Genomic DNA, 25,823 nt, shown 5'->3' with positions numbered 1-25,823 from the left:
GGGGCACGGCAGAGTCACACTTTGGAAGGACCCAAGGTGGGTGGAGTCCCCGGTCCGTGTAGATTCACCTTGCCTATACCCACTTCATGCGTGGGTGAGTGTTGTCCTGGGCTGTGCTGGGTCAGCCTGCTTAAGCGTCTTGGGTTCTTAAGGCCCAGGCAGTTCCTTGAACCTCCTTGTCCACACAGCCTTTCAGCCCTCGGCACTCTGTCTCTTTGGTCACACCCACCCTTTTCAGTTCTGGTGTTTCTCCAGCAAGAGACTCATCCACTCCCCAACACCAGCAGCTTTTGAAGGACCAAGGCTTCCAGCTCCAGCTGGTTAGCAGGCACACAGCACAGAGACTTGGCCTCTGCAGCACTCTGCTTTTGGACATGAAGATGGCTGTGGACTTGGAGGTGGGCGGGTTTCCGGCCTGGCCTCCCTGTAGACCCAGTGGCCCCTTGCGAGCCCGAATGAGCCATGCAGGCTGGGTTGGCCAGGCTCCCCAAGCACTTCAGTCCTGTCATCCAGAGAGTAAAAGTCCCTGGCATTACACGCCTTGCCACCGGGCCGTGATGATGGAAGTCCTCTGACCTCTCCAGCCTGTGAAGTGATGGGAGGCCTTTTGGATAGTCCACGCTCTATTTTTATACTTTGAAGATGAAGATGTGGTTATACAACCACACTTGAAATCATTGGCTGTGCACTCACAGGGCTCAGGAGGGGGTCATGTGCAGTGCCACACTGCACCCAGCACCCTTAGTCTGGGCCTCTGCTCCTCCCTCACACTTCAGGAGTTATAAGTAAGAGACTGATCCAAACATGAATAGCTTCTGGCCAAAAATTGGATTGGACTCTGAGAAACTGGCAGGGATATTTTTCTGGTGGCTTCCCAACACACAGTGAGAGGTCAGAGCCCTCAGAAGCAGAATTGTCTTTCTGAGACAACGCCCCTCCATCTCTCTGTCCAGTCATCCCTACCCCATTTCCCCCAGACTGTGTGGAGCAGGGCCCTGCAGGGGGCACAGGCCTTCTCTGACCACCCTATGCTGTACACAGGGGTTCTGTGTTCACACCAGCACAAAACTCAGAATGACCACAGGAAGTCTCCCAACGGGCCAGCCTGCCTACATTCTGTACCCACCCTGGCCTCCTGCCTTCTCTCTTCCCATCCCCTTCCTGCTCACCCTCTCAACCTAGAATAGATCTAGGAATCGCCTGACCTTTCCACCTTGGCTACGAGCAGTGCTGGCCGTTTTCAACAGACCTGTCCATAAATCTTAGTTGTTTTCCATCCTTGAAAGAGCCGCTCCTATCAGCAAGTCATTACTCCCATGTGAGGGGGAAAGTTCACTAGTTACAGACTTCAAGTTCTTTTCACTCCATTTCACAACTTCCATTCCCCAGAAGCCACGGACTTTTTTTTTTTTTTTTAAAGTAAGTACCCAGTAGGCAAGATGCCCAATGACACAGCCTGCCAGACCCAAGGCCAGCCACCTGGAGAGACAGGGAGCTGGTCACAGGGTTCGCTTCAGATGGGGCTGGCCATCACCGTGGAAAACGGAATGAAACTCCCACTCTGTGTTTTACAGTGCTGGACTTGATGGGTTGGGAGACTTGAGGAGACAGGATGATATTTCTAATGCAAGGCGAAGCTTGGGGTGAATGCATGGTGGTTCTCGCTCAGTAGAGCTCATCTTCGTTCCCTGCTAAGTGAGCTAGGGAAGATGAAAGGAGGGTGAATTTGGAGCAGGTAGGAAGAGGAAGGAAGCTAGGAGAGGGGTAGATACCAACCAAAGACTGCTGCTCTTCAGGTCTTTTTGACAGGGTCTCGGCTAACCTGGAACTTCTGAGGTCGACTGGCCTGGTCTCGAACTCACAGAGATCTACCTGCCTCTGTCTCCTAAGTACTGGGATTAAAGGTGTGTGCCGCAGTGGCCAAGCACTCTGTGTCTTTTGAGGGAGTGGTACACGTGTGTGCAGTGTGCATATGGAGACCAGAGGTTGACACTGGTATCCTCCTCAACCATGCTCCACCCTAGTTTTTGAGACAAGGTCCCTCACCAAAGCTGGAGCTCCCCAATTAGCCAGGAAGCCTCTTGTCTCTGCCTCCCAGCTTTAGGGTTACAGGCAGATGCCACTGCACCAACTGAGCCATGTCCCCAGAGCCCACGTGCCAGCTTTCCAGCCTCAGATACCCCCCTAGCACTCTAAATCAGGAGGGGGCAGCTCAGAAAGGTTCTTTTCGTGCAGTACAAAGGACGCGGCAAGACCCTGAAAAGATGCTCCTGGGTTCGGCGTGGTGAGGATGCCTGGAATCCGGCACTTGTCAAGTGGAGAGGAAAGGATCAGTTCAGGGTCATCGTCTGCTGTGTAGGGAGTTCAGAGTCAGCCTTGACTGCATGAGACCTTGTCTCAAAAACAATGGGGTAGTGATCTTGGAAAATAAATGATCTTCAGATTTGCTTAGCCTTTTAAAACATATTTTAAGAGAGAGAGAGAGAGAGAGAGAGAGAGAGAGAGAGAGAGAGAGAGAGAGAGAGAGAGAGAGAGAGAGAGTGTGTGTGTGTGTGTGTGTGTGTGTGTGTGTGTGTGTAAGCACATAAGTAAAGTCCACATGAAGGCCCAAGCGGTACCAGATCCCTTGGAACTGGACTACAGACAGCTGTGAGCAGCCTGGCATGAGCGCCAGAAAGCAAACCCAAGTCCTCTGCGAGAGCAGTACAAGCTCTTAACCACTGAGCACCTCTCCGGCCCTTCCGGGACAGCTACTACTCCACCTGATACAAGAATATAGACTTTCAGAGAATGGTGGAAAGAATGGGAATGACAATGTCAAGTTAAGGGCTTTTTTTATTGAGGACTGATTATGGGTTCGTGCACTGTCTTGGCAAGGACTCCACCACTGATCTGCATCCCTGGGATTCTTTTTACTTTTCATTTTGAGATAAGGTCTCATGAAGTCTGCACTCACTGTGGACCACACAGGCCTTGAACTTGCAGCCCCTCTGCCTCGGCTTCTTGAACAGCTTGTATTACAGGCATGGACCATCGGGTGCAGCACTTTTTTTAAGACAAAAATCTAATAGAACACTTGGTAATCCTGATATCTGCATGTCATAGACAAACCAAATAACGATTCACAGTGAGGGAGCCATGAATGGCAGCTCGGTGTTACGAGGAATCCAAACTTGCTCTGTCTTTGCCTCACTATCCCAGGCATCTCCAGGTTCCCAGGTTACTGCTTGGACCAGCATGGCTGCTGGAAGCCTTAGTCACGCCAGACTCGTTGCACATGAGAAAAAAGAACATCCAAGAGCATGTCTTTTCCCCTTTTGAGGATTCTCCCAGAGTTCTGTGGCACACTCCACTTACTTCATCAGTTACCACTTAATGACACGATCATGCTTAACTGGGAGGTGTGCAAAGGAACGGGCTGGGCACATTACCTAGACTTAATCTTTCTAAAGGGAACAGATGTACCTCTCTGTCTTTTTGATAAAGGGATACCCCTTAAGTAACACAGTCTCTGGAAATAAAGGGATGCTTAGAACTATTCTAGGTAAACAGCAACAGGAAGAACAGAGTGTGTTTCAAACAGTAGACATAGGTGGTGATCGTAGTATGACTTCACAGATCACAGAGAAACTTTCACAGCTTTACAGTGCTTATTGAAAGAGAGTAAGGAGCCGGGCGGTGGGGGCGCACGCCTTTAATCCCAGCACTCAGGAGGTAGAGCCTGGTCTATGGAGTGAGTTCCAGGACAGGCTCTAAAACTACACAGAGAAACCCTGTCTCAGGAGAGAGAGAGGGGGGGGGGGGGAGGGAAGGGGAGGGGAGGGGAGGGGAGGGGAGGGGAGGAGAGGAGAGGAGAGGAGAGGAGAGGAGAGGAGAGGAGAGGAGAGGAGGAGAGGAGAAGAGAAGAGAAGAGAAGAGAAGAGAAGAGAAGAGAAGAGAAGAGGAGGAGAGGAGAGGAGAGGAGAGGAGAGGGGAGAGGGGAGATAGGAGGAGAGAGGAGAGAGAGAAGAGAGAAAGAAGAGAGAGAGAAAGGCTGGAGAGATGGCTCAGTGGTCAAGATCACTGGCTGCTCTTCCAGAAGACCTGGGTTCGATTCTCAACATCTACACCCAGAAGATCTCATACCCTCTTCTGGCCTCCTCTGTGTACCAGGCACACGTGGTGCATAGATGTATACACAGCAAAACACCCACACATGTAAAATAAAAATTTTTAAAGAAGGAGAAAGTAGGGCTTAAGGGGAACAGGTCGCCCAGTGGTGGAGCAGGCAAGTAGTTCCTAGGTTCCATCCGCAGCAGCGGAAGAAATAAAAAGGAAAGAATAACATGAACAGGCATCCTGGAGGACACACTCAGAGGATGAAGTGCACTGACATCTACGTTTCCAAATTAAGTTGCTTACAATGACGGAAGCAGTCCCTTAGAAGTGAAATATAAAGTGTGAGGTATCCCTTACCAGCGCTTCCAAGAGAAGCTTGAACAACAGAGACACTGCTGTGGTTTGTGAGGCCTCCATGTTCACGGGAACAGTGGTAAGCCCTTTAATACTGTTTAGATAAAACAACCCAAGTGTACGCCAAAGAATTAAATAAACGAGTCCATTCATAGACGGCAGAAGGTAAAAGTCATGGCGTAGATCCATATGACTTAGCATGCACAGGCACTGTGAGATACTGCCGGTTGGGAAAGGAACAGAACATACTGGGTTTGTGGTGCATGCCTGTAATCCTAACACTCGGCAGGAGGATTGTCCCAAGTTCAAGCACGGCCTGGGCTAAATAGCAAGTCTCAAGGAAGGAGGAGAAGCCAGTGAGGTGCTCGGTGGGTAAAGGCGTTTGCCAGCAAACCTGACAAGCTGAATTTGATCCCTGGCCCCACGTGGTAGAAGGACGGAACCAATTCCCACAAGTTTCCTCTGACTTTACACACACACATATGGCACGTATACACACTTGTACGCACACATCCACATATGCTCACAAAATAAATAAATAAATAAAATGTACATTTTTTAATTTAAAAAAAGAAAAGCCAGGTGGTAGTGGTGCACACCTTTAATCCCAGCACTCGGGAGGCAGAGGCAGGTGGATCTCTGTGAGTTTGAGGTCAGCCTGGTCCACAGAGTGAGATCCAGGACAGCCAGGACTTGTACATCTAGAAAGCTATACTATACATTCCAGTCCCCTCCAACTGCAGGGACCTAGCAAGGAGTGCAAGTGTGTGAATGCACAGCCAGGTGTGCATTCAGTCGGCAGTCAGCACGGGATTAAACAGTTATAGCCAATTGTGATGTGTGACCACCTTGCCAGGTTTCCCTAGCCAGCAGCCATGAATGAAGGAAGACTCCCTGGACTTTGGGACTCATGGACTCAAAGTATCCAGTCTTTGTTTCCATCTCAAGGCAGCCTCTTTTGGCTCCTTAACAAATTGCGGTGATCCCTGTCGCCCATCGCTGTGAGTACTCAGCCAGTGCCAAGTGAACTTGCCATAATGAACTGAAAGCTCCCTTCTCCCCTGAACTGGGGAAGCCAGCTTAAGCATTCTACTCAGAAAGCTGTGTGGCGGCTACAGTGAACTGAAAGTTCCTTTCTGAACTCCCTAGGACTCAGGGGCAATGTTTGTTTCAGTGTCGAGGCTTCCTTTGTGCTCCCACAGCCTTACTTCCCACCATGGAACCTCCAGAACCTTCTGGAAGCCTCCCACAGGCCATGTTCCCTGCAGTCCAGTGGAAGCCCTGGGAAGTTGGGTTTAGTTTCTGTAACCCCTCGGCAGAGACAGAGGCAGAATAGTCTCAGCTGACGAGGAGAGTGCTCAGAGACCAAGAGCTGACAGAGGGGACCATGGCAGGAGGTCTGTAACCCACCGCACCCCTCATCCTGACTCCCGAGTTCACCACAACTTAGCAAAATGTCTTAGTAAAGCGCCTCACTGGCTCATAAACTTCAACACCCCGGACATTTGGAAATACTGATAGTAAACAGTTATAATCCATTGTTTACCTAAAATTCAAATGAAGCCCAGTGACCTGTATTTACCCTAGCTCCCCTCTCTGGAAGCTTCCAGGTGAAGGCTCTAGCAGCAGGAAGCAGTGTTAGAACACTAGGACACATGGTCGGGCTGCAGACCCTCCCACCCCTGCCGGGGCTGTTTCTCTGTGGCTTCCCACCCTGGCCTTCTCTCCTGTTTGTTCTCACTGCAGTTCAGTGTACATGTTTGAGAGCGAGTTAGAGTTACGATTACTAAATAAGCTTTTGTGTTAACAAGGGCATTGAGCTTTTGAGAGCATGTTGCTGTTTTTAATGGGTGGCCTTCAGTTCATTTTTAGCCATGTGAATCACTGACCTTCACCTTGAACAGGAAGGAAGGGCTCCCATATCCAGGCTGAGCTCATGTGCATCCTCCTAGAACCGATGCCCCTGGGGAAGGTGGGAGTGGCCTAGACTGTAATGGGGGAGGGGGAGTGGCCTAGACTGTAATGGGAGAGGGGGAGTGGCCTAGACTATAATGGGGGGAGGGGGAGTGGCCTATACTGTAATGGGGGAGGGAGAGTGGCCTAGACTGTAATGGAGGAGGGGGGAGTGGCCTAGACTCTAATGGGGGAGGGGGAGTGGCCTAGACTCTAATGGGGGAGGGGGAGTGGCCTAGACTCTAATGGGGGAGGGGGAGTGGCCTAGACTGGGAGATTCCCACTAAGTTGGCCTGATCAGAAGAAACCTTAGACTCCTCCTAGGCCTGGCTAACCAGGGAAGTCTGCCCCTCTCAGTTATGGTGGATTCTTCATAGCGTTCTGCTTTCATGCTCTGGCTCACTCCAAACATCAGATAGTCTACTCTGGACAGTCCTCTGAGCTCCCCTGCATCAGAATAAATAAAAACCAACAGTAAAAGACAAACAGGGTTGATCCTTGAACCAAATGCTGGGTAGTAGTTTCTTAGTGCTGAAACATCAGCACTAAGTGCTCACTAAGTGGGGGCCTAAGCACATCAATTTTGGAGGCTCTGTTCTTCTGTTGTGGATTTAGGGACTTCTGAGTGTTTGTTCCTGTCTCTTGTAGACAGGAAAGAGTCTAAGGGGCTGAAAACCTAGGTCTGCCATTCAGTTTCTTGCTGAATCTCAGTAGTAACTCGATGTTTGTGATGAAAGCAGGTGTCTTTTTTACTCTCTAAAAGAGGCACTGGGGTGAATTGAGGACCATGCTTGCCAAATAGCTGTTACCCAGAGGATCTGACAGCAGTCCTCTCCCCTTTGATGAGAAGGAAAGAACCACCTCACCCATTGGAAGCCCGCGGCCCTCTGCCAGCAAAGTGCTACAGAGCCGTTAGTGCAGAGACTTTAGTTCACTGGAAGCTGCCTACTGTGTAGAGGTCTGAAGGTGAGCAAACTGCCTACTGTGTAGGGGTCTGAAAGTGAGCAAACTGCCCACTGTGTAGGGGTCTGAAGGTGAGAAGCCACAGCATTCCAGTTCCCATACGGGACTCATCCTGGAAATTCTCGATTACAGGGTCTCAGCATAGTAAAGGGGAAGTAGAGACTTCTTGATAGTGGAGGTCTAAGTGAGAAGTGCCTGGTCACCTTGCAGTAAGCTCAGGCCTGACGGCACCTCCAGAGTGCCAGCTTTGAGGAGCAGCCACACCTGTGGCGGTTCATGTTGGGGAAGAAGGCAGGATGGGATCAAAGCCTCCTGTAACCCCAGTTTCTCAGCAGCTGTAGTCCCTTAATAATTATGGTTTGGAGCTTTGCCAGGAAGCAAAACCATTTAGCATGCCATATTTAACAATGAACACTTTTCTGTATTCATAATGGTCTCTGTGCAGAGCAAATAGGCACCTTGAACAAAAGGTAGGCTATTTATATGTGTATATAAAATAACCTGCACCTACATTAAACCCAAACATGTTTTCAGAGAGGAATGTGGCACTTCCCGCTGCACGGTACCTGGTTTATGAGGAGTGAATGGGAAAAAGGCCACGTGCTCAGCTCCTTCTCCCGTCCTAGCAGTTGTAGTAGTAGTAGTAGTATATTTTATTTTAAAAATCTGCCAACACTCTGAGCAAAGCAGTGTACTAAGAAAAACCTTTGTTTTCTGTTGCTATGGGGATAGGAAGCCGGAATAAGTGAGAGGATGGAGAAAGCAAGTCCCAGGCCCTGAGGAATGAGGAGGAAGGAATTGGGGGTAGGGGGAGCCCTGGTCTCTGCATCATGTAGAACCTGGGATCCTGGTTCGTGTCGAGTTTCTCACAAGCCTTTGTCATTGAGCGAAGGTAGAGAAGAGAGGCTCTTCGGAGGGGTTCATTAGAGCTGAACCTCAGCGGTGAGTAGAGGGCTGGCTGGTCACATCTGTCAGTCCACCAGGGAACAGAAGCAAACTGGAAGTGGGTACACCTGCCCACTGATGTGCTTCCGGTAAGGCTTCTTGTCCTAAAAGTTATAATCTTCCCAAGCAGATTAGAATAGCAGTTGAAAGCTGTAAGTGGAGCTTATCCGGCCAGTCTAGTAGGAGTTGTGCTAAGAGCGATTCAGACAGCAGAGGCCTGGCTGGTGAGGTTTTCAGAAGGAACAAGGTCTCTCAGCAACCGGGCTAGAGGCCATCCTTGTGGTGACTTGGCAAAGAATGTGGCTGCTTTCTGCCCGTATACTAAGAACTTGCTTGGACAAAATTTAAATGGAATGGACTAATTTCTTTGATGGCGAAATTTCAGGACTGTATAATGTTGAGTCTGTGGCGTGGTTATTACTGATTACTCTTAGGCAGGTCTAAAATGAAAAGGTAAGTGGAACAGAAAAAGGTACAAAACACAGCTTGCCAGGAAGAGAGCACTAGGAGCTTAATGTATAGTGAAACTGTATGCTGAAAGAGTCTGTAGTTGTTAAGATTAGGTAAGAAGAGACCTCTCCCACTGTACTGAAACAATAAGAAAGGTTCCTCAAGGGTAAGACCCCACCTAGTTAAGCCCCCAACTTATGCTAAAGAACCTGGGGAGTTTCTTGCTTTTAGAAAGAGCCTGCATACAAAAGCCACTGCTAGTGTGAGTCCAAGCTGGGAGCCAAACATGTCAGTGTTGTCCATGTGCTACTATCTTTGGAGGCTTAAAAGATACAAGACGGAGGGAGTTGTGGGTTCTTCCTCTGTGGTTGCAAGGACCACTGAGGCCAAGCACTGTGTGACAGGGCTAGAGTCCCTGCAAGGCCATGAGAGGATACTAAATAGAGCTGTGAAGGTGAAACTTGGCTTGCAGTGAGGACGCCAAGATGTTGAAGATGCCGGAGCTGTGAGGCATCTGCCCAAGGGCTGCATATGGGGATGGAAGCCGCCCCAAAGAAAGATGTGTGTCCCAGGCAGCAAAGGTGGAGGGGCGGGGCCAGCCCCAGATACCAGGCGTGAAGCTGCAAGATTGGGTGCTGGCCCTGCTGGGTCTTAGTCTTGCTTAGGCCCAGTATTTCCCCGCTCTGCCCCACCCCTCCCTTTTTGAATGGAGTGTGTATTCTGTGTCAGTCTATGCTGGGAGTGCATAATTTGTGTTTTGATTCTACTGTGGTTACAGTCAAGAGATTACCTGGAGACTTAAGAGAGACTTTGAACTTTTAGACAGTGTTGAAGCTGTTAAAGGCTTTGGGGACTTTTAATGTTGGACTAACATCATTTTGCATCATGAGATGACCTCAGGCCTATGCAGGAAAGGCGCCAAGTGTGGTGGTTTGAATAAATGTATAGATTTCACTGTGTATCTCCCCACCATAGGCTCCTGCACTCGAACATTTGGTCCCAGTTGGTGATGCTGTCTGGGGAGTTCTGGAACTTTGTGAACAAGGAAGTCCACCACTGGGGTGGCCTTTGCGAGTTCCAGACTCAGCCCACTGCAGTCCCCTCTGTTTCCTGATACGTGATCAGCCAGCCTCCTGCTCTGCACCTGCTGCCATGCTGTCCCCTGGAACCATAAACCAAACTAATGCAAACACCGTGGTACTTACTGGGAGTACAGACACTGGGCTGACGGATTGAAGGACAAGGAAAGCAGATGCCAGCGGGATGTCTTCCTGATGTGAAGGGCACTGAGTATGCCTAACGTACAGCAGAAGGCCAGTTCCGCTGCTCTGCTCAGGTTCACAAGAATGCAGCGTGCTTAGGGTGGACTGCAGAGGGAGAGACAGGGGGGGGGGGGGTGCCAGGGTATCCAAAGCAGAGGCCGGGAGGAGAAGGTGTGGCTGCAGCTGGAGAACTAGAGTCCAGTGACTTCTGCCAGGAGGAAGGGGACACAGAGGATGACAAGAGCACAACAGATTTGGATTGAAGAACTGTTTTCATAATGGCTCCCCTCCCCCTGGAGATCAAAACCAGAGCCTCACACATGCTGAGCAGGTGCCCTGTCCCTGAGCCTTCCGAAGCCAGAAGCCATCTAAAACAGGCTTTCAGAAAAATCACTGCTTCAACCTGGGGGGTGGCTGCAGCGGCGGCAGCACAGGCCTTTAATCCTAGCACTCCAGAGGCAGAGGCAGATGGATTTCTGTGAGTTCAAGGCCAGCCTGGTCTACAGAGTGAGTGCCAGGACAGCCAGGGCTACACAGAGAAACCCTGTTTTTGTTTTGTTTGTTTGTTTCTGTCTCAAAAAAAAAAAAAAAAAAAAAGGCAAACCTCTCAATGCAGAATGAACTGGAAGTGGAAAGGCAGTTTAACAATGACTCCTAAGGATCCCAATAGAGGGAGACTCCCTTCCTTCACCCACACTGTAGGCTGGCCCAGGGTGGAATGACACATGCCGCTCCCCAGAAACTCTACCACATCTCTGGGGGGCATACAGTTCTCCAGTGTTGTTCAGATGAGGGCCACTGGACAGCTGAGCTGACGGGGGCACCCAGAAGGCTGGGATCAAGAGCAGCAAGTGGCCCTAAGGGAGAAGAAAGGGGACCCCAGCCAGCCTCGAGGCTGCCTTCTCTTCCAAGAATGCTCTCAGTGATCTGATCGTATTTGGCGTTTTTTTACGTGTGATGTCAGGGAATAGCCTTCCTTAAAAGCTTCTCGTCCTAAAAGGACGAAAGTCTTTTTATGAAAATCCTAACCATGAAGCAGACTAGGGCAATGAAAGAATCAGACACGTGGGTCTGCGTAATTGGGGCAAGAGATGGCTCCTTGCGGCTTTGTGATCCCATCCCTGCTCCCCTGGAGCTCCAGGCCTCAGAGTCCACTGCCATCTGAGGCTAGCCAGTCAGGTGACTTGGGATGGGAACCCCCTGGCTTCATTGCTGACTGGGCTGAGGTGCAGAGAAGCAGCCTTGCTTAGCGGCTGTGCTGACCACCCTCCTGGTCTTACACACACTCTAGTCCTCCTGCCCTGGACCGTGTCCTAATCTGAGTCCAGGCCCTGCCCATAGGGAGGAAGGTAGCCTCCCCACTTCCCACCGATCTGCATTGCTTGTTTTGTTGTCTAAGGATGGGATCCAGGGTGTCATGCCTGTTAAGCATACCCCACCACTGAGCTATGCGCCCAGGCCTCCTCACTCTTTTTATCCCTGGGTCTGTCCCTTCTCAGGCCTAGGGACTGTGTCCTAATGACAGTGCTCATGGAACAGGCACTTCTTTTTTTTTTTTTTTTTTTTTTTTGGTTTTTTGAGACAGGGTTTCTCTGTGTAGCTTTGCGCCTTTTCCTGGAACTCACTCTGTAGACCAGGCTGGCCTCAAACTCACCGAGATCCGCCTGGCTCTGCCTCCCGAGTGCTGGGATTAAAGGCGTGCGCCACCACCACCTGGCTAGAACAGGCACTTCTTAAACTCCATTTTTCTTGAATGCCTTATTGAGAGTCCTCTTTTCGGGCCAGGCTGCCTGCTACATTTCCTTGAAGTTCCTCCTTTTTTAAATTGATTTTAAAATTATATAACATAAAATTCTAACCTTTTTAGGGGCTGGAGAGGTGGCTCAGTGATTAAGAGCACTTGTTGTTCCAGCAGAGGACCCAGGTTCAGTTGGCAGCACCACATGGTGACTCATAAACATCTAAAACTCCAGTTCCAGAATCCAGCACATAAGAAAAATAAACCTAAAATATAATTTTGATTAAATATTTTTACATTTTGATTGTTATTGAGGGCGGGGAATGCCCTGCCATAGCTTGCATGTGGAGCCAAGAGGACAGCGTTTGTGTGGTGTCTGGAGATCCAAGTCAGGTTGTCAGGCCCTTAAGGCAAGTGTCTTTATCCACTATCTCACCAGCCCAAAACGAACCTTTGAAAGTATACAGTTCAGTAACATTTAATACATTTGCAATGTTATGCAACCAACACTACTGTGTAGTTCCAGAACATTTTTATCACTCCTCTGAAGAAGTACAGCCATTAAGCAGCCCCTGAAGGTCTGCTTCCTGTCTCCAGGCACCTTCCTTCTCTAGATACTTCATCTAATGGAACCATATAATATGCGCTTGTGCTCGCCTTTATTCCTAATGTTTATAAGGCACGTTCACTTTGTAGGCTGAAGCAGGCACTTACTTTTTGTGGCTAGGTAATATTCCAAATTGTGTAGATGTGCCGTGTTTTGTCTCTGTATTCATCTGTTAATACATGGGCATTGGGTTGTTACTTCCCTCTGACTGCTGAAAACAGAGTTTCTTGGATTGTCCATGTACATGTTGTTAAGTTCCAGTTCTTTGGGGCCTGTACTTGGGAGTGGAGTTTCAAGTCATATGGCAATTATGTTTTAACTATTTTGAGATAGTGGAGGTCTTTTTTCGCAGATATTCTCCCTAAGTCGGCTCTGACAAGGCACAGCAGGCATGTACCCCCTAAATACTGGGAGTCAGCACATTACCCTGATTGCTAATTCTGGGAAGAATCAAAAAGAGTAAAGGCAAGGTGCTCGAGTCTCCTTAGATGGGTAAGAGCTCCAAAGAGAGGACAGTAAGTGGAGACGAAGCGGGGAGGGGGACTCACGTAGGATGCTGAGAAGATACGAGGTTGACTAGGACGGAGAAGGAGCTGAGCAGCAGAAGGACCCACAGCCCAGAGACCTGTGAACATACTCCCATGAGAAAAGAGCCATGGGAGGAGGCAGAGTGAGACTCCCCAAGGCCAAGGCCCAGTTTGGTCGGGGCTGCTTCTGTTGGTGGATGGTTTGTTTGGGTCGGGTTGACCGGTTGGTTGGTTTTGAGGCCGTCTCATGTAGCCCTAGTTGGTGCTGAACGCCTGGTCCTCCTGCCTCCGCCTCCCAAGCGCTGAGATGACAGACATGGGCCGCCGTGCGCAGCTGCTCAGGCTGCTTTGGCAGGTCATTCTCAGCAGCATGGTAGGAAGGGCTGGGGCAAGTCTGCAGTGGGTCCGGGGCTCCGGGTTGGGACAGAGAGGCCCAGAGAGCCCAAAGCAGAGCACCTGCAGAGCCCAGCGGCCTGAGTGCCAAGATAGGAGGACGCTGGGGCAGGCCAGGCTGCCCCTTCCAAAGTGAGGCCTGGACACACACACGGCAGCTGGCCTCCTCCCTCCCCCAGGCCTACACACATTCCAGAATAACGTCAGTGTGTTTGACCTCATCACTGACCTGGAGGACACTGTGACTTCGTAGAAAACAAATTTTAATCTGAATTACACCAACATGGATTACTTTTTAGGTAATTTCAAGAAACGACTCTCATCATAACTTCCTGAAGTCTACTTAACTCCTAGATGTGTTTCCTGTAGAGGGTAGGCAGTGAGACCAAGTCTCACGGTTTCCATTCTTGTCTTGAGTAGCAACTCCTCCGGGTGTAAGTTTAATTAGGGGAACATCTTCTCGTTGTAGGATTTGTACTCCAGAAAAGCTTCTCCTCTCGCAGTTGTAGAAGTGTCCCCTCCCCCGAGTCTCGGTGCCCTGCGTTCCTACTACTTAACTGTTGCAGCTTTCCTTGTCGATAACAGTGGCTTCTGGCTAGGGCGCCTGCCGCGTGCTGTAGGCAGTCTGACTTTGTACTGATGACTTTTGCTAATCATATCCACAGCAACATCAGAAACAACCTGCTTCTTCCAGGCAGTGATAGGACGAAGGGGGACTTCACTGGATGCCAAGTCTGAACCCTTGTTACTATAGACCCATCTTCAAGTAGGGTGATGATGTACACCTGTAATACCAGTACTCGGGAAGCTGGGGCAGGCTATCGATTCAAGCACTGAGCCTTGATGACCTTAGTTAGATCCACTCAGGTGAAAGGAAAGAACCAATTCCTGCAGATTGTCCTCTGGCCTACACCTACACACACACACACACACTATACACAAACATCCCCTATACACACACATACCTACACACCCATATTAACCTACACACAAACATCCTCTACACATACACACCTACACATACACACACACACACACACACACACACACACACACACCTATATACCCACATAAACCTACACACAAACATCCCCTATACACACACACATAAACCTACACACACACACACCTACACACCATATTAACCTACACACAAACATCCTCTATACATACACACCCACACCTACACACACATACACACAATTTTTGCAAATTTAAAAATCAGTACATGCATCCACCCTGTACCTTTTGATCTTTCTTCCTGCTCACTTGGCCTCACTGCTGCCCTCCTCTGAACTGGTGTTTCTTCCATGCCTTGTTCTTGAGAGGTTTTTATGTCCTTGCTTCACTTCCCTGTCCCAGGCCTTCTTCAGGTTCGGCTCCCCATTTCCAGCAGTCTAGGGCAATGTAAGCAGGTGCATACCAAGCCTTTGGGAGGGGAACTGTATTTCCAGGGCAGCTTCTGGGGAACAAGAGTGACATGGAACAGATAAGGCTGTTAGGGGGGGGGGGGGGGCTTGAGCATAAATTCAGTTTCAAGATCGAAAATTCCTAGGGCTGAGGACGTGGCTTAGTGGGAGGTCACTTGGCCAGCCTCCACAGGGCTCTGGGTTCAGTCCCAGATGGAGAGCAGTGATTCCCCAAAACTTTGAGATCATAGGTACTTAACGTTTTGAACAGAGTTTCTAAATATTTATTTATTTATTTATTTATTTATTTATTTATTTATTTATTTATGGTATGTGAGTATGTGTATATGTGTGTGTCAGCCAAGGCACAAGGGCCAGGCAGTGACAGTGTGGTCTACAGTGGCTTTGCAAATTCATAAGAGACATTTAGTCTTAAGAGCTCAGGCTGAGCCGGGCGGTGGTGGTGCTTGATTTTAATGCCAGCACTCGGGAGGCAGAGGCAGGAGGATCTCTGTGAGTTCAAAGCCAGTCTGGTCTACAGAGCGAGATCCAGGACAACCAGGGCTGTTACACAGAGAGACCCTGTGTGTAGCCAGGAGATTCAGAGCTCAGGCTTAGAAGAAATGTCTTCTAAGAGAGACGTTCTCTTGTGAAATCAGCTAAGGAACACTGAAGTGACTTCATGGAAGGCGAAAAGAAATGTCTCAGGGTATCTGGTGAGTGAGGAATGTAGAATGTGCATGCAGAACCACTGAGCTCTGCCCTGGCTAGGGAAGAGGCAGCCCATGGAAAGGGAGCCCAGGTCTCCCTGGTACCCATGAGGGCTTCCCAGTGTGTAGGCATTGCCGTCCTTGGCTCATAAGGTGGGGTCAGATTGCCCTTCCAGGAATAACACAAGGCATCCACCATCCTCAGAGCTGCCTGATTGGGACCCTTGGGTACTCAGCAGAAGGAAGCTACTAAGGAGCAGGCCTAGTGACCAGAGGTTGTACAGGTGGTGGTTTCCCGGAAGAGAGCCGGAGACTCTGCCATGTGGAGAATGCCAAGTGAAGGCCCAAGTAGCCTGGGTTGGGCTTGGTCCTCTCCTTAGCAAGGCCACGTGGCAGGCACAGGGACTGAGAGACCCGGCAGCTCAGGAGAACAACACAGAACACACGTAACAAAGGATATGTCACAAGTTCCCTGACGGCCTTGGGGGCCTCTCATTCCTTGGAGAACCCGTGCTCTTCACAGACTTGGCTACTGAAGGTGGAATGTTTGTCTAAGTCCCATCCTTACGTGTTAGTGTGATTGGAATGCAAAACTGCTGTGTAAGTTTCTGCTCGCCTGCTGTTAAGGAGCTGTAACCTAACCCTTTTCCTGAACTCTGGCTCTACTGGACCAGAGGTGCACACTCTGAGGAGATGCTTGCTTGGGTTCAAATTGGGTGTAGTCATTCTTTTTTGAAGAATTTTTTTTAATTACCTGTAGCAGGAAGAGGTATGTGCATGTGAACACAGGTGTCCCCAAGAGGCAGAGGCCAGAAGTTAGGCTATGGGCTCCCATGGACCTTGACTTACAAGAACTTGTAAGCCACCGGATGTGGATGCTGGGATCTGAACTCAGGTCCTCTGGAAGAGCCATCTCTCCAGCCCAGCTGTATCTGTCTTTTAAATTGAGAGGCACCCAGGAGACAGAGGCAGGAGGATCTCTGTGAGTTCAAGGCCAGCATGGTGAACATGGCAAATTCCAGGTCATTCAGGGCAACATAGTGAAATCCTGTCTCAAAAACAAAATAAAGTTAAATAAAGAAATAAAATGGAGGAGGCGATGCATTTTCTCAGTTCTTTGATGTGAATTTGTATTTTCTTTTTTTTTTTTTTTTGGTTTTTCGAGACAGGGTTTCTCTGTGTAGCTTTGCGCCTTTCCTGGAGCTCACTTGGTAGCCCAGGCTGGCCTCGAACTCACAGAGATCCGCCTGGCTCTGCCTCCCGAGTGCTGGGATTAAAGGCGTGCGCCACCACCGCCCGGCGAATTTGTATTTTCTAAGTTATCGTTGTTTCAACTTTAAAGCATGTTGGTGGGGCAGCTGAAGAGATGGCTCAGTGGTTAAGGGCACTTGCAGCTTTTCCAGAGGACCTGAGTTCAGATCCTAGCACCCACATGGGCCTCTCACAACTAACGCCTAGAACTCAAATTCCAGGAGATCCGACATCCTCTTCTAGCTTCCAAGGGTGACTGAAAGCATTCTCTCTCTCTCTCTCTCTCTCTCTCATAAACAAATGAAATAATAAAACTTTTTAAAAATCATTTTTTAAAATAATCTTTTCCTTAAAATGAAATAAAAGGAACCAAGCATTGTAACACATACCTGTAATCCTAACATTTCAGAGGTAGAGGTAGGAAAAGCAGGAGTTAAAGGTCATCTTTATCTGTGAAGTAGGTTTGAGACCAGGCTAGGCTACAATGAGGTCCTGTCTTTAAAAAGAAAAAAGAAAAAAAAAAAAAAAAAGCTGGGCGGTGGTGGTGCACGCCTTTAATCCCAGCACTCAGGAGGCAGAGGCAGGAGGATCTCTATGAGTCTGAGGCCAGCCTGGTCTACAGAGCGAGATCCAGGACAGCCAGACTGTTACACAGAGAAACCCTGTTTCAGGGCTGGGGGGGGGGGGGATGGTGTTTGCTAAGAAAATGTGTTTCCATGTGTGTAACACCAGACCAGTGCCCTCCGCAGCCCACACTATGGAGAGGTAGGACCTGCAAGAACTGGGGAACCTAGACCATTTGTTTCCTTTGGAAACTGGTGGACAATAAAGCAAAAGCAAAATTCTAATGTTTGAAAAGGGTTTTTCCCCAAGTATTTCTTAAATGTCAAATAATGGTGGTATCCTCTTCTTCAGACCCAGAACACTTTTCCGCCTATGGGCAGAAAGGGCTCAGTGGACAGCTGGTCATGGGAAGTGGCTACTTGTAACCTGTTGCCCTCTCTCCAGAGGATGTGAAGGGGTGCTTTCCAGAAATGGGGAGATAAAGAGGTAAACAACTCCCTATCTGCCTCGGATGGAGACCCAGCCTGTCATTACTGGTGACCCTAAAGACAGTTTGTCCATTTGCTGTACTAGGTAGACTCTAGTGAATGAGTTATATGAGAGTTTGGTTGAGGCTCAGCTCTTACCCTGGGCCTGGCTGGCACTGAGAGTGGCTGGCACGTGCCTTGCAGGATGTTAGCAGCAACCCTAACCTCTCTCTACCCGTCACATGCCAATAGCACCACCTCCTAATTGTGACACCCAGAACTGTCTTCATACAGGCAGGTGTCCCTTAAGGAACAGTGTCCTTCCCGGAGAGGAGCCGCTAGGTGAAGGGAGGCAACAGTGAACCCGAGGTACCCAGAAACAATAAGGGTAGAAACAGGACTGCCCCTCAGGCAGAGGGGAGGCTAGGGTCCAGAAGGGCAGGCGTGGGGAGGACAGTGGCAGTGTCTAGACTCTACAGAACCTTGAGAGCTTGCAGAGACGGGCACAGGAAAGAAGAACTCCCAACTTCTTCCGCGCTTCCAGAATCCCAGTACCCATTTCCCAGTGGATGAATCCAATTGGGAGCCCAGTGGCCAGGAGACCTGGGTGACAGAGTCATAGGGATCAAGACCCAGACATCAGGCAGGGCAAAGGGAGAACATAGATTCAAGGGCAAACAGCAAAGCACTGGTTGGAGTTTCTCTGTGTAGCCCTGGCTGGTCTAGAACCCAGGCTGGCCTCAGACTCAGAGATCTGCCTGCCTCTGCCTCCCGAGTGCTGGGATTAGAGGTGTGCGCCACCACCGCCCAGCCGACACTTTCCTTTTAATATTCGAAAAGTGCCTGACACCTGTGAGGTACCTGCCTACCTGCCTAAATAGTCACAGTAATGTCCCTGAGTGTGGAGGACGCGGCTGAGAACAGCCCCAAGGGAAGCCTCTTGGTGGAGGTGGGAGCGAAGCAGAGCAGAAGTGTGGGCGAGGCGCGGTGCCCATGGCTGCTCGGCTGGCCCTAGAGCCTGGGATAGGAGAGCCCCGAGGAAGTCGGCGGTGCTGCAGGCCGGGACTTGTTGCTTCCCTCTGGACTCCGTGCCTAATGACGGGAGGCACTGGGTTAGTCAATCCTAGATGCTGACTTGTGTGTCCAAGAGGATTTCATGCGGGTGACTGCCGATCCCCACCCCCACCCCTGCAGACCGACCACAGACAGGACTGTGCCATCTAGCCACCCACTTAGAGCACTGGGGTGGGGCCGTCTGTATGGAAGATGCTTTACTCCTCATACTGACCGCTTCCATCCCCAGCTCTATGGCTCCTGGGATCTGGACTGTCCACTGAGTGCATGTTATCCTTAGTGAATTCACTTAGTGAATTCAGGCTTACTTTCCCAGCTGGGGCGCTGCGTAGACATACCACATTGGATTATCCGCGCGTCAGCGGCAGGTGTCTGTTTCTGCTTTTTGGCATTATGAACAAGGCAGTTCTGAATGTTCATCGGATGTTTGTTTGAACACAGGTTCTTTCTTATTTCTCTGAGATATGCCTGAGAGTAGGATGGGTCTTGTGGCTTAGTCTTGTGAGGAACTGAAAGAATCTTTTCCAATGGGGCTGCATCACTGACTAGTCCTACCAGCAAACTGGAGGGGTTTCTTTCTTTCTTCCTTCCTTCCTTCCTTCCTTCCTTCCTTCCTTCCTTCCTTCCTTCCTTCCTTCCTTTTTCTCCCCCCATACCTTGACTAAAAACATACCTGCCTTTTTATTGTTTACTACACTCACCCTAGCCATTTAAAAGTAATATCTCTGTGGGGTTTATTGGTTTTGTTCAATTTGGTGATGCGTCTTTTGTTTTTAGAGTGCGTGCGTGCATGCGTGTGTGCGTGCGTGCATGTCTGCAGGTACTTGGGTACTTGCAGAGGCCAGAAGTGGACATTGATCCCCTGGAGCTAGAATGAGAGGTGGCTGTGACCTGCCCACCATGGGTGCTGGGAACTGATCTCGGGTTCTCTGGAAGAGCATTAAATGTCAACTGCTGAGCCATCACTCAAGCCCTCTTGTTTTGGGGTGTTTTGTTTTGTTAACCCAGCTGGCCTTGAACTCACCATGTTGCTAGCTAAGGCTCAGTTTGAATTCCTAATCTTCCTACCATCATCTCCAGAGTGCTGGTATTACAGACATGTACCACACCTGGTTTATGAGGTACTGGGGATTGAACTCAGGACTTGACGTAGTAGACAGGACTCTATCAACTGACCTCCATTGATTCTGCACTGGGGTCCACTAATCCCTGTGTCTGCTGAGCTAATTACTGATTACTTAGCCTGCATGAAGCCCTCGGTTCGATCACCAGTGGGAACACGAGCACGCACTCATGCACTCACGTACTCTGCACTGCCTTGATTCCCATCGCTCTGTGGGAATTTTTGAAATCCAAAGAGGAGAGTTCTCAGATTGTGTCCTGAGTTCTTGTTTCTGTTTTTTCAAGATCCTTTGGGTCTGCTGGGTTCACAACAGACTCCCGACCACACTTATGGCTTGGCTGATGGCTTTCTCATGTCCTTGATGGACTTGCCAGCCGAGTGCTAAGTGGAAAATCCCCTTCGTTCTTCCCCAGCCTCCCTTTGAGAGGAGACTGGGCCAGCAGATCCCAGCTCATCTGACTGAGTTTAGTCTAGGGCCAGGTAGTCAGCCAGCCAGGGAATGTGTAGGCTGTACCTGGCCCTGAAGCAGAAGACCCACTCCATCTAATCCCAACATCCCACCTTCCTGGCTTCCTCCCTGGTGCCCAGGGTTGTGATAATCTCCAGGTGCATGTCCAGCCACACCACACACATTCTTTCTGTGCCTGTCATCCTGCCCTCTATCCCTCCTAAGAATGACTCACGGCACAGAGGGAAGCCATTTTGTTGTCAGGTGGGACCAGTGTAGCAACCTGGCCTTCCTGGTGGCATGCATGTCCAGTCACACCCAACAGATCTGTCATCTGTGCTGCAGGCACTGATTTCACTGTTCAGTGAATTTTGTTTAACACTCGGTATGTATCCCTGGTTGACCTGGACCTACTGTGTAGATAGACCAGGCTGGCCTTGAACCTGTGGGGCTCTGCATCCAACGTGCTGGAATTAAAGGTGTGTAGCACCACACCTGGCCTGGTGGGAGATTTTTTATAAATTTATAAAAAAAGAAAAAGAAGAAAGGAGGAGGAAGGCCAGGCAGAGGGTAAACTTTCTGGAAGGTGTCAGGATCAGCAGCCTGCTGCTGACTCCATAATACAGGCTCACACCTGTGCCTTTTTAAAGGAGTAAAAGGGGAGAGGCCAGCATGGCCCAAGTGTGGCCAACAGACACTAAAGCCTCTGAGAGCAGAGGGATCAGCCCTGTGGTTGCTAAGGGAGCCAAAGCTCTGCTCTACCGGACAGTCACTGACCTGCTCATCCTCCGCTCACGCTTCTGGAACATTCCTGCTGCTCTCCTAGTCTTTGCTTCACATGTAACAAAACTGTGTTTCTGAGAGCCACTTGGAGTTCTGTGAACACAGTGGGTTAGCCTGAGCCCTGATGGCCTCATCTGTGAAGCAGAAATAGTAACACCCAGCCTTAGACTTCGGGGCTGAGGGTGCAGCTCAGAAGCACAGGACTTGTCTGACATTCACAAGGCCCTGGCACCACCAAAAATTGAAATAAAAAGCACAGCTGTTTGGTGGAGACCAAGCCCTCAATAGGGCTCGATGTGCCGCAGACCTTCCATGGTGGCCCCCATAAGCCTGGCTCAACCCCCTTGAAGGGGTCTCAGCCTTCCGTTCCTGATTTCACCCTCTTCCTGTGTGCTGAGCAGCTTCAGCTGGGCCTCAGATGGCGGGGACAGCCAGGCTGGAGCTGGGACTGGATTTGGGAGACAGGAGGGTGCAATGGAAATGCATCATTAGGGTGCTAGTACAGGAGCGTTCCACAAGACCTCCGCTCTGAGTTGAGAAACTAGAGTCTGGAGGTTCAGGCTACCTGCTGTTGGAGTGAGAAGCGTTGCCAATACCCTGAACCTGCTTGCAACTCCACACTGAGTCTGAGGCCAGACAGTCAAGTAAGCAGGTTCCCCCAGACACCTGCTTCCTCTTTCTACACCTGCTCTTTCAGCACCTCACCTCAGAAAGCCGGGAAGTCAGCGGCTGAAGAGGGAATTTGCTATCAATACAGAGGCAACAAAATGTCAGCAAACCCCTAGGCTAAGGCCATAGCTCAGTGGTAGAGACCGAAACCCAGTGATGGCCTGTGAGGCGCATGGGGTTTCACATTTGTAAATGGTTGAGAGCTGGGCACCAGCCCAGTTGTAGAAGGTTTGTGTAGCATGTTTACCCCGGTATTGAATAAAACTGGGTGGACACGGTGGCATATACCTACAGCCCCAATACTTGGGAGGTAAAGGGAGAAACAATCAGAAGTTCAAGGTCATCCTTGGCTACAAGCCAGGTGTGCTGGCACATGTCTGTAATCAGGCACCCAAGAGAATCCGAAATCAAGGTCATCTTTGACAACACATCCAGTTTGAAGCCAGCCTGGCTACATGAGGAGAGGGAAAGTTGAAGAATATGTTTCCACACTTGAAATCTGAATGGCAGCATGCAGAGATAACATTTTATTGGCACACAGCCACCGTCTCTATTAATTGTCTCTATAATGCTTGGACCGTGTAAAACAAGTGAGGAAAAGTATGATGCCACTTTAAGATGGCAAAGCTCCCTCTCCTTCCAGTGTGCTAGAGGGGCTAAGAAGAGAAGAGGCTAGTCCTCCAGACGGGGCTGCTCTAGAGTAGGACAGGTGGTGGGGTTCAGGTGAAGGACCCAGGGGGGATTAGGAACCTTCAGTGAGCAGTTCCTCCACCACCACCCCCAGTGTGGTGACAGGGATTTCATCTGAGACTCTTCATGTCCCCAGAGTCCTCGGGGCTTCTTGGGGCTGGCCCTGAGCTACATTCACTGATTGCCTCCCTCCTCTCTCTACAGAATTTGCCTTCTGCCAGGTGAATGCCTCCGCTGCTCTGGCCCTGGCCTTAGCTGTTCTGTGTGACTTGCTCCGACAGTGGAACCAGCTGGTGCCAGGACTGCCCATTCTCCTGGGGTGGCTGCTAGGAGAGGGTGACGACCCCCAGGACCTCGTGCAAGACCCACAGCAGGTAATCGGAGCTGCTCAGGGAGCTGGGAGGCAGAAGTGTCCTCTGGGTGTAGCCCCGACAGGCCTGAGGAGTCTCTGGGTGGTGGAAGTGTGCCTCGGGCTGCTCTAATGTAGAGAGCATTAGAGCATTTTCTCTGGTTAGGAGAAAGTCTCCTGGGGGATGCACACAGCACGCACACACTGAGGCTTACTTTGGAGGTCTCAGCGGCAAGCTTTCAGACACTTTGAAAAATACACCTTGAGTACTAAAAATTAAACTATGGGAAATGCATATCCATTGACCTTAGCATGGGCAAGGGTCCTCACGGGTCTGGGTCTAAGCATTTCCCAAGAGTTAGGGTCCTTCCAGGGAACAAGGTGCTTGACCCCTCTTCCCAAGTAACAGGGAGCAGTCATGCACATCTGGAAACTGAAACCAGCAGAGGCAACCCAGGCATTGGGAAAGACAGAAGTCTGTGCCCAACCATGGGACTCTACTAACTGACTTGGCATCCTGAGCAGATAGAGTTCAAAACCCAGTCTGTTTATAGGAAATGTGGAAATGTAGAAATGTTTTTTATATGACCTTGAAAACCCTAGAAATGTAGTCTCAGAAGGCTGGTATCACGCATGTGCTCAGTAAGTCTTTGCTCTGCCACCGAGATCTCCCTTGCTTCCTCCTCTGATTTCTCAGTACACCTTAAATCTAAGATCACTTCCTTGGCAAGGTCCTCTTTTCACCATTAGTTCCCCAAAACATCTTGGCTTTGAGCTCCTCACATACTCACACATCTTTATCAAAGGTCATGTGACGTCTGGGAGAAAGCCTCTCTCTGGTAGAGGAGGACAGAGTGACTTCAGAGCTGCCCGTGGTGGGCGTGGGTGTTGACAGGCCGAGTGGTTCCTCCGTCAGCTGTGGAGGGGACACAGCTCTCACATCTAGGGGGCCTATGTGGTGAGCCTGGGGCTGGGCAGCACTCCCTCTAAGGTCACTGTGGGGCGTTTCATTTGCTGTAGGGAGAAGACGACCACATATTTGAAAAGTCAGAAGTCAACTTCTGGGCTGAGACGCTGACCTTCGTGAAATACCTGTGTAGGCCGCTCTTCCTTCTCTGTCAGCCTGGCTGGCCGTCCGATCACTCCCAGAAGCTCTGTCACCTGCAGACAGTAGCATCAGAGCAGCGTCTCCTCGTCTCTCAGCTCCTGAGAGAACTTCCGCCCTCGGCTGAATTTCTGAAGACAGTGGAGCACACAAGGCTGCGCATTCAGGAGGAAAGGACTTTGGCTGTCCTGAGGCTGTTGGCCTTCCTGGAAGGAAAGGACGTTCTCAGAGCCGAGGACTGTCCTAGCGAATGGAGACAGTTAATGGCCCCAAGAGCTTCCGAAGCAGCCTGTTGAAAGAAGGCTGGGGCAGCGGGTGGAGTATCTCCCCAACTCGGGTCTACAAGGAACATGTTGGACGTAAACTGAAGTCTGTCCTGTTGCACCTGCCCACTTCTGGGAGTCTAGGCTTCTTCCTACAGAGGCTCTGTCCTGTGCACACTCATTGAAGGCAGCCCAGTTTGTTGTGGCTCCTGTAGGAAGTGAGGCCACTATGTTGAATGTTGAATGTTTACTCTGTCCCAGGTGCAGGCCACCTGCAGGCCTGAATTAGCCTTTTCTGTCCTGAAGAAGTGCCATTCCAGCCAGATCTCCTTTCCCAGACAATGACTATACTGAAGAGAGTTTCAGCAAGCAAGTCCTCCCACTCCCCATACACACACACACACACACACACACACACACACACACACACACACACACTGCTCTTTTGTTTGTTTGGGTTTGGGCTCTGTGTAGGAGCTGGATTACTTAGCAAACAGCCTATATTATAAACTTTATTCCATTTTACCAAAGAAGAAATATGTCCCAAGTGTTAGATTCTGGGAGAATTAAGAATCCACCCCCTGCAAATACTTGTGTTGTATTATCTCCATGTTCAAGTCTTTCAGAGGCCCATATTAAGTGTCCTGCCTGTCTCCCCCAGAAAGGCCTGTGAGGCTGGAAACCTGGTTGTTGTCCATTGTTTGATTCTGCTCTTCGAAGGAGCCTGGGGGAAAGAGAAGCCTGAACAAATGCATGATTCATGTGATACCTACCCTGTTGACTGTCCTGTGATTGTTGGAAGCAACAAAACGATCCTTATTTAGAGGTTAATAAACACATTTATCCACCTCAGTGATTCCATCTAGAAACCTTCAGGGATTTTCTCGGTTCCAAGCCCAGCCAGCAGGCTTCCTCAGATGCCCAGCAGGTGGCGCTCTTGCACACATTATGCTGCTGGTCTAGTTCTTTAGCTTTCTAGCTTAAAACTTACTCTAAACCTGTGCGTGAGGGCCGAGCACCCATGCCACAGCACGCATGTCTGTGGAAGTCGGGACACCTTCAGAGTCGGTTCTCTCTTTCCACCTTCACATGGGTTCCAGAGATCCAACTCAGGTGCAGGCTTGTACAGCGCGCCTTTATCAAACACTGCTAATGTATACTTTCAGAGTGAGTGTTCCCCACCCAGGGTAAGTGCTGTAGCCTGATCCACATTCCTGGTTATCTCCAAAGACCACGCCAGCCATAGTTAGAAACTTGTAGGGCCTATAAATACAGCCAGATACTTCCCAGCTGAGTGGTCACTTAGGATTACAGGGAAAGAGAATTGAATGTGCAGACTAGAAAGATGTTTGCTGGGCCATTTCCCTCTGCAGAAAGGCTGAGGTTACAAACGTAACCGGTCTCTGGGAAGAAAACCACCCAGCACCATAAAGAAGCATAGAGAACTGGTCTACACGAAGAGGGAAGACAAGCAATGTCCATGGTGTCTCTGAGGAGGAACAGAAAATCCCCTAGGTGGTTTGCAGACATTCAGCACCAGCTGCGGGATTGTATGACCCGGTAGTAATCACCTAGTTAGGCACCAGTGTAGCCCACCCTTGATGAAAAATTGAAAACCTGACATTTTT

The 25,823-nt window shown here is 49.9% G+C and overlaps 1 protein-coding gene and 1 long non-coding RNA gene across 4 annotated transcripts in view; one reads left to right on the top strand and one right to left on the bottom strand.

Annotated features, from left to right (window-relative positions):
* The window catches only part of Thada (THADA armadillo repeat containing), a 294,771-nt gene extending 269,724 nt beyond the window's left edge, over window positions 1-25,047 (top strand). For all 3 annotated transcript variants that reach the window (XM_006990503.4, XM_076558882.1, XM_076558883.1), the window contains 2 exons: window positions 22,683-22,852; window positions 23,848-25,047. In XM_006990503.4, the coding sequence (XP_006990565.1) occupies window positions 22,683-22,852; window positions 23,848-24,228 (551 nt within the window). In that variant the 3' untranslated portion in view covers window positions 24,229-25,047. The remainder of the gene's footprint in view (window positions 1-22,682; window positions 22,853-23,847) is intronic.
* Window positions 16,360-18,297, bottom strand: LOC143270106 (uncharacterized). The gene is made up of 3 exons (XR_013047050.1): window positions 18,174-18,297; window positions 17,050-17,156; window positions 16,360-16,457 (listed from the first exon to the last, which is right to left on the bottom strand). It is a non-coding gene; the product is annotated as an uncharacterized LOC143270106 (long non-coding RNA).
* Window positions 25,048-25,823: the final 776 nt, after the last annotated feature.

The sequence above is a fragment of the Peromyscus maniculatus genome, chromosome 22 (assembly GCF_049852395.1).
Source record: "Peromyscus maniculatus bairdii isolate BWxNUB_F1_BW_parent chromosome 22, HU_Pman_BW_mat_3.1, whole genome shotgun sequence".
Classification (NCBI taxonomy): Eukaryota; Metazoa; Chordata; class Mammalia; order Rodentia; family Cricetidae; genus Peromyscus; species Peromyscus maniculatus.
Note: the sequence above shows the minus strand (reverse complement) of the source record. Positions and strands in the feature narration are given on the sequence as shown.